Below are 11534 nucleotides of genomic sequence, written 5' to 3' on the forward strand. Positions count from 1 at the left end.
TTATTGTTATCGTCGGCAGTATCGCAGCTGCCACACTCTCTCTGCGTCTGCGTCTCTCTCTCTTTCAAATCACCTGATTATTCTTCAGGGTTTCCCAGAGAGGCATTCACATTCATTAGCGCTGGGATGGACGTCTGTAGGGACTGGCACCTCTATGTCATCAGCTCTATAGCGTATGGAGCTGTGGATCCATGTGATGGACAGTTTAATGGCAAACACTCCTGCCATGTCTGATGCTCCTCAACTCTGATTTAAAGGCCTGCATTAGTGTCTGTCACTGAGATTGTGACAGGTCCTAATAGAAAAAAAATTATTTATTAAGCTTAGTTCACAACACCTACTGTACTATGGAACCCTGTTACATTGGTTGACTCTAAGTTGATAGTTCCAGTAAGAAGCAGCATTTGATCTTCTGAATCTCATCATTGATGATGCTGAATGATGCTGATTGTTTTGGACAGACATTTTTTTCCTATTCAGAGCACCAAAACTAATTGCGGCTATACTTAAGATATGAGGTAATTAGCTATGCAGTACATCTCATAAACAAAGTCTACGCATCAATGAAATGAAACAACGAAAGCGTTCAAAGTGTTTTCATGTAATTTGTTTGTTTATGTATGAATTCCCTTTTTTGTCTGTTAATCTGTATTTCAGATTTGCTTTTTGAAGGCTTTGTTATTTTTTGTTTTCCTTTTGGTGTTTGTCGAGACAATTATTTTTTGCGACCGCCGGAAATGGAGTTGAGTGGCTGTATTGTTTTGATTGGTGTCTGCGGAGGCTTTCATCTGCGCCCGGCTGCTGATGCGGCTGAGGCCGACGACGCCTCTGTGCTGTAAATGAGACTTGCTGATTGGCCGTGGGTCTTGCCTTTGTTGCCCTTGATGATGAACAGGGGGACCCCCCCCCCTTCTCTCCTCCTACCCTCCTTCCCTTTCTCCTCCCTCTCCTTTCTCTCTCTCTGTCTCTCTAACAACATCCCCCCCACTCTATCTCTCACCTCCTCGTGCGCTCTCTCTCATGTCCATTGAAGATAAACACACACGCTATCCTGTTGATTTACTGGGCAGAAACAGAAAACATAGATTCTCTCTCTCACTCCTAACTCTCTCTCTCTCACTCACACACCCATACATACACACACACATATATACACAAACTCACACATTTACTATCTCTTGCTTATGTCAATCATTCCCCCACTTGGACAAATTGGCTACAGATGCAAGGGACTACAGTGACTTCTCCATCGCCTTTCATATGAGGCCACACTCTTAATGACCATTGGTAGCTGCTCTCAGAGTCCACAGAGTCATAATTAAGAGAGTCTCTAATAACTAGCTGATCAGAAGTTCACATAACAGTCCTTATGTGATGAACATGTTTTTTATTTAATTTTAATTAGTCGTAGATCAAGGTAGGCAGAAATATACAAACAAATCCAACTTCACTTGTATATAAACTGCTTTTTGCAGCGGGAAATGCTTTATAGTAATACACATCTGAATCACTGCCTGATAGTTGTGTTCTGATGAGGTTAAAACAAAAGTACAAAGCGAAAGGAATCAAATATCCAAGGGTCAAAGTTTATGTCGTAACTCGGCAACAAGTCTCTCTATGGAAACACAATTGATTCATCGAACACCCTGAGATTAACGTGTGTGTGTGTGTGTGTGTGTGTGCATATGTGCGTGTGTACGTGTGTGTACGTGTCCGCGTGCATGTATTTGTCTGTATGGCTACTGGTGAACAAAAACAATCTTGTTATCCTTGATCTAAGGAGTAAGTCATAGCAGCATGAATTCTGTCACTTCCCTTCAAACTGATTGTGTACTCCATCAGAATGCCGCTGGGTAATGCCGGAGCTGGGCTCCAGTAGCGGTTTGATGTTAATTGCCGTTCTCTAATGAGAGGGTTGTTTTTTCCACGCGCCCCTTCGAGTGAAAACACACATTCAAAACAAAGTGGAAAGATTTCATTGCCATCTCACGTTTTTTTTTTTCTCTGGACTGAAGATACTTCACAGAGTGTGTTGCACTGAACATGCTGTTCTGACCCTTTCCATCAGTGTTAGACATGAAACAAATGCAAACCCTGCTGCAGCAAAGCTATATATTACTTGATTCTGTCCTTCAAAACTTTGCAAAGAAAGTTTTGTTTTTTCTTTTGCATTATTTGACATGATTGGGTCTGGCGTAATGTACAAGTTATAAATCCAAGCAGAAGCAATAGAGAAGGGAGACGACACATTTTAAACAGCTTTTTAAAATGGCTATTTAAGCAGCAGGATGGGTTTAGAAATAAGTAAAGCAGAGCCGTGGTAGTGTAGTGGCTAAGGAACAACAGGAAGTTGTAGGTTCCATTCCCGACTGCCACTGGTGTGCCCATGAGCAAGGCGCTTAACCCGGTATTGCTCCAGGGGGACATAAAAATATACATAAACATATACAGTATACATACATACATAGACATACAGTGAGCCTGAAGTGATATTTCCTCTATTGCCACGGGCCTAAGTCTCAACAGAGGTACACCCTGATTTACAGTAAGGGTCTATCCAATGTAGAAATCAATCATTAATCACACACACACATACACACACACACAGACACACACACCATCCTTCTCACCTCTGTACCTGTTTGGGTGTTATAGTCATAGTCACAGAGATGCAGTACACTGGGAATCTCATCATATCATGTTATCTGTCACTCATTTCCATACCGTTCCCAGCTTTCCCTGCGGCAGGAAAGACAATCTGTTTTAGGTATGTTTATATATCAACACGTTGATTTGTCACAGATGGGTGGAGTGGGGTGATTTTGTATGGACGTATCACAGTATTTCACAAATAATTGCATGTACCCAAAATGTTTATTATCAATACATTTTGTCCCTCTGATGGAGAGAATTGCTAACTAAATATTGGCATTCTACAACTGTATTTCCACTGCATAGTAAGGGAAGTGCGATACCAGCATTCTTATCTTGTATAAAAATATGTATTCCAGGTCGTACTTTGTCAGAATACGTTGTAATTATGTTAACAACAACAACATCAATGTGAACAATAACGAATGAATTCTAGCAATAATGAGGAACTGTACATTTTACACATTTTGCAAAGCACAAGCAATGAAATCATTGGAGTATCCTAAGCAGCCATTGAAACCAACACTTGAGCTCTTTTGACATGTAAAGGAGCTCAACCCATTAAGCAGTCCAGCAGATCTAATTTAACTGGGTCTAATTGAGTCTCCATGGACCAAAGGGTCTTGTTTGTCCAGTGATATCCCACTTAAGGAGTGTGTGTTTGGGAGTGTGTGTTGCATGTTTATGTATGAATGTGTTTTGAACTCCGTCTGGAATCTATCTATCTATTTTTACATTTTTTTTATGTACATGATTAATGGGCTTTTGAAAGTGTGTGTGTGTGTGTGTGTTAGAGAGGGAGAGAGAGAGAGAGAGAGTGTGTGTGTGTGTGTGTGTGTGTGTGTGTGTGTGTGTGTGTGAGAGAGAGAGAGAGAGAGTGAGAATAAGTGTGTAGATCACTGTGTGTGGTCAGGAAGGCTCTGACTGACCGCCTAAGCCTCTGTGGCCATCCCGCAAGTCTTATTGATTGTCACTGATGCCAACTGCTCTGAAGCCCATGATGATTGCAACACAGCCCAACACACACACACATGCTCTCCCGAACCCACACACACACGCTCACCCCAACACACATACACACACACACACACACACACACACACACACACAGAAAGCCTTGGCTCTAAGATAAGCACCAGTGAGGGCCAGATGATCTTCTCTTCAGGGGGGTCGGTTATCACACTGTGGGTTCGCTGTCAGACCTCCGGCCCTCACTGCAGGACACTCACACACACACTCACACACACACTCACACACACCAGGGCCTCCATCTTCAGTCCAGAGGGAAAGTGGGGGTCATCTCAAATCACAGCACACTGGGCCAATGTCTCTAATCAATTATTGATGCAACAGATGAAAGTTTGTGGGGTTTTTTTTTGTATTCTTCTTCAGAAAAGTGTTTCATAGCTCTACAGACAGCAGTGGACCCAGCAGAGTTAGACTGGCAATCAAAAGAATCCCAGATGGTCACTTGATGTTGGACAAGGCACTTCATCTCCGTGGTCTCAGTCCACCCGCTGTAAAATGGGCACCAGCTTTGGCTGGGGGTCACCTGCGATGGACTGGTGTCCCATCTAGGGGGAGTCCGTGTCTCTTTTCCGTTTAGCACCACAGAAATTTGACACAGACACTGGTCCTATTAGACCCCATTGGCTAGGAAAGAGTTAACATAGTTGGTGATGCAATGGCCCCTTGTCTCTTGCTGTGACTCGCCAACTCTCATTGAAAATCAACAGTAGCTGGTCACCTTTTTCTCTCTCCTGTGTCACTAGATGGACACAACAAACCACTCTTGGTCTATGATAGGGAGTTAAGGGCCATACCATTACAAATAAAGCAGGTGTAAGAATGCCATTCTTCTATCTTCAGTGCTACTTTTTAGGAGATCTTGATTGTCTTGCTGCTATGGATACTACTCGGCATATGAATCCATGCAATGCCCTTCATTTATTTAACAGTCATGGAATGATGTAATATTGAGCAAAACAGCTCAGATCAGCAACCCTACGCCAGAAACGCTAGAAATTTGAATATGTATATATGAATTTTTAATTCAGTTTCATTTAACAAAGAGTCAACTACTGGAATGCAAGATGATCATGCTTTGATTCATGGAAAATATTTCCCCACATATAGTAGCCTACCGAAACATCCAGTAAATACTGGTATTAGACTGGTAAGTTGTATGCATGCATGTATTCAACAGTATAGAGCAGTATCTTATACATGAATACTGTATATTCAGATAGATACTGCTGCAGACTATTAATGCAATTCTGTGAAGACAGCAGTGAAGTCTGTGACACCTGCATTATAACCAGCCTGCTTCAGGGAGCATCTGTGAAGGATCAGTGCTGAAGAGGAGATATGAACAGGGGAAGGCTGGGGGCTGAGATGGGGGAGGGTGGGGGGGGGTGTGATATGGGAGGACAGATGAATGCTGGGAGTCATGCCTTAGGCCAAACAACAGGAGCTGCAATGCCTTATGGGTATTTTGAGAAGCTGACAAATACTGCGGGGAAACTTGAGAGCTGTGGAATGTCTTTGGGAGAGGAAACTGACGGGAAAAGAAAAGAATCCGACGATGGTGCATCTGCCACCGTCCCAGATGGCCATGTGTACTGAGATTGCATGGAGCCAGCTGAAGTTGTGTTTGGTTAGAGCGACCAAGTTGAAATTGCTGGCCTTGGCTGACCAGATCCCCTATGATGAGAATGGAAAGCTAAGACCCGGAATGCTGATGAGTGCAACGGGCTCTGTATTAGAAAGTCAAAAACTAGTATGCATCGCACACTGGAGGGTATATTTTGCTGACTTTATTTGGCATGAACAACGCGTTTCGCAGTTTGCTTCATCAGGTTCACATTCCAGGTTCAGAATGAACACATTCATTTCCAGTGCCAAAGCTGACTGACAGGCTTTGTGATGGCTAGGAATATGTTCTGTGTGTGTGTGTACGTGCCTGTGTGCATATCAGTGTGTCGCGCAGGCGCACATGTGTGCATGTGTGTGTGTGTATGTGTGTGTGCATACAGTACCCTCCAGAATTATTGGCACCACTGCTAAAGTTGACTAAAAACCAGTATAAAAAACAATCTGTTGATTATTTATTGTTTATCTCACAATAAATAAAAATTAGGAAAATTCCAACCTAAAGGGAAGCAAATTTATTTTGTGAAAAAGGAAAATCTCATAAAGAAATAAATATTTTTAACAAATACACGTCGCTCACAATTATTGGCACCCCTGCTTGTACTGTAATACCTTCTTAAGCCTCCCTTTGCCAATAAAACAGCTTGTAATATTCTTGTAATGTTGGAGAATACAAAACAAGGGATTTTGCATTCTCCTCTTTGACTCACCCCGCTTTTTTCCTATGGAGTTTAGATCAGGGGATTGAGATGGCAATGTCTGAAGCTTGGTTTTGTGTTCAGCAAACAATATTTGCTTTGATCTGGACATTTGTTTTGGTTCATTGACCTGATGAATGATCCAATCATGTCCAACTTTTAGTGTCTTGGCAGAGATTGACAGATGAAATTCAATTCAAAATGAGAGATGATTTTGAAAATGTTCAGGTTTTCTTGGTGTTCATGATACCATGCACCTTAATTAGGTTCCCAAGGCCTTTGGAAATAAAAACAGCCCCACAATAGCACAGCCCCTCCACCATACCTTTTTCTGTAACTCTGATTACAGAAAAAGGTATGGTGGAGGTATTTCTGGTACCTTTTTCTGTAACTCTCCAACAGTGGTTCTTATGGAATTTTTTGCCTATCTTACCATCCTCCATACTGTACGTGGGGGCAAGATAACCATGGGTCCTTGTCCACGCTTGTTTGTCGCATTTCCAGATAATTAGACATTTTTAATCATTGTTTTAACTGTAAATATAGGCATTTTCAACAAAGTACCTAGTTGTCATAGATATTCTCTGACAAATGTCAACACACTTTCTTTTTATTTAGATTTAGTGTATTCTCTTGTCTTTCCAATGTTGAAAAATGACTAGAGGATTTAGTCTGTGTGACTTTATTTTTATACCATAGTGAAAAAGAAAGTCATGAACTACTTCTGAAAGTTCAGACACTCTGATTAACTTAAATAAATTGAAATTAGGTAGGAAAATGCTTCTGGTTTTGTATATAAGATTTTTCAGGGGTGCCAATAATTGTGAGCAACGTGTTTTAGTTAAAAATATTTATTTCTTTATGAGATTTTCCTTTTTCTCAAAATAAATTTGCTTCATTTCATTTCATATTTTTTTTCATTGTGAGATTACAATAAATCACCAACAGATTGTTTTTAATACCGGTTTTTAGTCTACTTTAGCAGAGGTGCCAATAATTCTGGAGGGTGTATGTGTGTGTGCGTATGTGTGTGTACTGTATGACTCATTAACAAGCTGTAATGTGCTGTGTACCCTTGGCAGTTGGTGTTCCTCTCAGGATTGCATATATTTGTCCACGGTGACGAAAGGTGACTGTGTATTTATTCAGAGTGCATTCATCCTGCAGTGTGGGATCTTTAGGCTTGCTTTGGAGTTGGAAAAAGAAAGACAGAGTACCATCTGTCACACTGTTAGTCAAGAAAACAAACTGTGGGTGCTGCTTCCAATGACTGCCCACCGCAGTGCAAGGCAGTAATGGGAGGTCATGTATAAATGTGGAATACCTGGGTCTCACAAAGCATCTCTTTGTGCAGTTGTTCTTCATATGTTCTGCACAAGAATGATAAACTTGAACTTGTAAGGTCAGTGTTCTCTGTTATCTGCATTAGCAGTGTGATGATGTTTGTAAGGGCAGTATTGTGTTTTTTTTTGTAACAGCTGGGAGGTCTTCCGTTTCCTGCTGTCAAACCTACGCTGGTGGATGGAGGAGTACCGCTTTGATGGCTTCCGCTTCGATGGAGTCACATCCATGCTGTACCACCATCATGGAATGGGTACGTCTGTCTCCACTTTCCAGAACAGAAAGCTGTCATCATTTGATTAATTCAATCAACCTAATAAACATTAAATTCATGTGTAACCATTCTCTCCCAGGTGTTAGATAAAAGTCAAACTAATACATTAAACTGTGTAGTCGAACTAAATACATTCAACTCAATCCTATACTTTTGCATTATAGAGAAGAACAACACTGTATGTTGTTACAGCATGATTTCGTTGACACAGGCATGTCATTTGGTGGAGGCTACAGTGAATATTTCGGCATGCATGTGGATGAGGACGCAGTGGTGCACCTGATGGTGTCCAATCATGTCCTCCACACTCTCTACCCAGAATGCATCACCATCGCAGAGGTATGCAGAGAGAGACAGAGATAGAGAGATAGAGAGGGAATGAAAGTATGTGGGGGGGGGGGGCGCGTCACCAGAAATGTGATGAATTACTATCCTGTATAAGGCCTACAAGACACCAGCCTTTTCATCACACAATCATGTTTTTAATCAAAGAGCGAGGGGGGGGGGGGGCACCAATTTCTACAAAAAATACTGTAAGATGTTGGATGAACTGCATCAGCTGAGGTTTGGAGGTAGCTAAGTCCAGGCTCAAACTCAGTAGTGGCACACCCACATCTTACTATAAGTACCCTTTTAATTATCATCTTTTACATTCCCAAAAAATCTTTTATCTGAGTAGGATTCTAACTTGCACCTGATGTTTGATGCTTGCTGATCTGCAGCACTCTGTCATTATGTTTGATTTGATGTCGTCTCCCTCCCTCTCCTCTCCTCTGTGCCAGGACGTGTCTGGCATGCCAGGCCTGTGCAGACCCATCACTAAGGGAGGCCTGGGCTTTGATTACCGGCTGGCCATGGCCGTGCCAGATAAGTGGATCCAGGTGAGGCTCCTGAACCGAGATTTACCCCCAGAGCCGTTACCCCTTGGGCACGTGCAGTTTCTATGACCGGATATGAGCTTGTACCACAGTTCTGTTTACAGATCCTCTTCAAAACAGCAGCGCTCTTCACTCTCCTTTTAGGACTCAGGAAAAAATCAAACTAAACTCAAATAGAGTAAGCAATAGAAAAACAAACAGTAAACAAACATCAGGGCATACTTAGGGGCGGTTAGCTTGCACTGTTTACATAAGTGCAAATACAGTATAAATATGTAATTATAGTCTTTTTGTGGGTTTCCATCCTGTATTTGATGTTGTAGAGTCCCAGAGAAGATCTCTATAAACAGCACCCTCCTAAAAAAACAGTGGGCTCTCCAAAGACCAAATGTGGTATTACGAATCAGTCCCCGTTTATCTTGGTAGGATGAAAATGTGAAACAGTGAACTCTGTTTCTGCTTGATATCTCAGGAGGACGTAAAGACAGTTGCATCATCTCGTGATGAAGTCTGTATGTAACACTAGAGAAACTACACAAATGTCCAGCCTTTTTCTTTGAAATAGAGGACCCTTTGTGTCTTCTTTTCCAAATTAAATCTTATAATACTGCATGCTTTAATGCCTTATCTGGTCTTTATCTGGTCTTTATAATCCAGAAGATTTGGGAATTAAGCAATTATGTGTAATTAAGAGCAAAGCTGAATGGGAAGATTACTATTATTTTCTCATAGTCTGAAAACGTCTTCATGTAGTTATGCAGTAAGTCCACCGTCTTACTTTAACGTCAGTCTCTGTTCTACTGTCGGAGAGATATAGACATGACTTCATTTCTCACTCTCGAGTCCCATTCTAAATGACAGTGACAACACTGGAGAAGTTTCATCATACAAAAATGATGGTGATATTCTGTGGCTACTACTAATTGCCTTGGAAGTTTGGTATCACTTGGTATTTGACAGCTGGTGACAGACCTGCTAAACAACTTGATGCTGTACTTTCACATTTCTTATGGGAAGCCATATTTCCACTCTCTCCTCCGCTCTCCTCTCACAGAGCTCGGACACCAATCACCACAGAGAGACAGGCTCCTCTAAAGGCATCTATCTCCATAGGCTCTTGTTTACCTCTCAGAGTGAAACAAGTGGCATTCATTCTTCTCATTCCTTTTTCTTTAGTCAGAGCTCTAAGTGTCTCCGTTCATCTGGTCTTTGCCCAAATAATCTGAGTAATGTATGTTAAATATAAATGCATGTATCATATATGAACCATGAAGAACTCTGAACACAAAGCTAGTGTGTCTCATTTTTTTTGTTAAAAATGCAAGGCTGCCTTCACCATTTTATGATGTGTACTAGCTTCTCCAACATACTTAGCAAGATAATACAGTATGTCCTGAAGTCCTTTTTCCTTAAACACTACAACTGGTACTTTATGCTATACACAATGCAAGTATATAGTGGTATCTCTAACAACACCGTGAGAACTTTTATATCTACAGTTATCAAAACAAGGAGAATCCTTGTAAAAATCAGTTTATCATTGTAAATATTCACTACTGTCCAATACAAATATAATACAAACAAGACTGCAGTGGGATGAATCACAATTCACTACTTAAAGGTTGTATCAGCGATAGCGGTGATACGTCACTTCTGTTGATGTTCAAACAAAACAGAGAGCTAGCTCGCTACTCCCTCCCCCTCCCTCCCATGCAATTAAAACTCTCCTAAACGCGCATCTCGTCGGTTATTGGTTGAAACACTTTATTTTGCCTTTGAGTGAGTTGCCAACTTTTGTTGGTAGCAATTGTTTTTGTGTACAGATTTTGGAGCCTAGGATGCCTACAGAGACGTGTTTTTTTGACGGCCTGCTTACGGGGCAGACAGCTAGCGGATCTTTAGGAAAGATTAGATGAATGTGATCATTATGTTTGGGCCTTTTTTGGGCTTGAAATCGCTGATACAACCTTTAACACATGGATGCTTCTGTGTATCGCTGAACCATCATTGGATTTATATAGCAGAACTATTGCAAGACTTTGTTGTTGACCGGTCTTCTTCTGCTACCATTGATTTTACTATTACCCCCTGCTAGCCAGTAGCTTGATGTGTAATATAAGGTTTAGCTCAGCTGTCCATCATCCAGAGGGGATAGTTATGGCGAATGAACTGCTTCTCTGTCAGGGAAGTGTCACTCACAGGATGAAATGAGGCATTGGCTGAGAAACTAATAGTGGTAGGACCCACGAATGTTTGTTGAGGTGGGCTTTAAATGTGTTTGATGGTACCTGGGAAGTCATCACCAGGTCAAAAGGGAGCCGATTGTCTGAGATTTCTGTCTGGTTTGAACACAGCAAGCACAAGCGAGATGTTAGGCAGATCTAAAAAGAGACAAAAAGATGAAAAGGAATCATGCTTAATTGAGCAACTATTTTGAATTGGGCTCAGTAAGGAAGTCTTCCACTTCTATGCACATCCACCCCACTGCTCTCGTCTCTCGTAAAAACCCATAGTGTTTCCATATGGTCTGGCCCTGGCTGTATTGATGCCCTCTCCATCCATTCCTCTCTCTCTCTCTTTCTTTCTTTCTTTCTTTCTTTCTTTCTTTCTTTCTTTCTTTCTTTCTTTCTTTCTTTCTTTCTTTCTTTCTTTCTTTCTTTCTTTCTCTCTCTCTCTCTCTCTCTTTCTCTCTTTCTTTCTTTCTTTCTTTCTTTCTTTCTTTCTTTCTCTCTCTTTCTCTCTCTCTCTGCCCTCTTCTCTGCCCACCTCCATAGATCCTGAAAGAGCAGAGGGATGAAGAGTGGGACCTCCATAACATTGTACACACGCTCACCAACCGCCGTAGCCAGGAGGGATCGATAGTGTACGCAGAGAGCCACGACCAGGTGGGTGTGTAAAAACAGACAGTGGTATCTTTTAACGAGAACCATAAAGGCCTCAGAAAGCAATTTGTTCTGAAATGTGTTCACTGAGAGCAGAAATCAGGGTGAGCAGGATACCAGAAGATCTTTTCATTTTTTTATTTATTGTGTGTGAGGC

The 11534-nt window shown here is 41.5% G+C and overlaps 1 protein-coding gene across 1 annotated transcript in view; it reads left to right on the forward strand.

Annotated features, from left to right (window-relative positions):
• Nucleotides 1-11534, forward strand: part of gbe1a (glucan (1,4-alpha-), branching enzyme 1a) — a 56817-nt gene that overhangs the window by 32999 nt on the left and 12284 nt on the right. Inside the window, exons 8-11 of the mRNA XM_076273775.1 lie at nt 7481-7596; nt 7829-7956; nt 8400-8498; nt 11270-11380. Of these exons, the coding sequence (XP_076129890.1) occupies nt 7481-7596; nt 7829-7956; nt 8400-8498; nt 11270-11380 (454 nt within the window). The remainder of the gene's footprint in view (nt 1-7480; nt 7597-7828; nt 7957-8399; nt 8499-11269; nt 11381-11534) is intronic.

This window comes from Alosa pseudoharengus, unplaced genomic scaffold (genome assembly GCF_046254945.1).
Source record: "Alosa pseudoharengus isolate Yale_2024_CS ecotype anadromous, Long Island Sound unplaced genomic scaffold, YU_APseudo_1.1 YU_APseudo_1.1_scf_8, whole genome shotgun sequence".
NCBI classification, from domain to species: Eukaryota; Metazoa; Chordata; class Actinopteri; order Clupeiformes; family Clupeidae; genus Alosa; species Alosa pseudoharengus.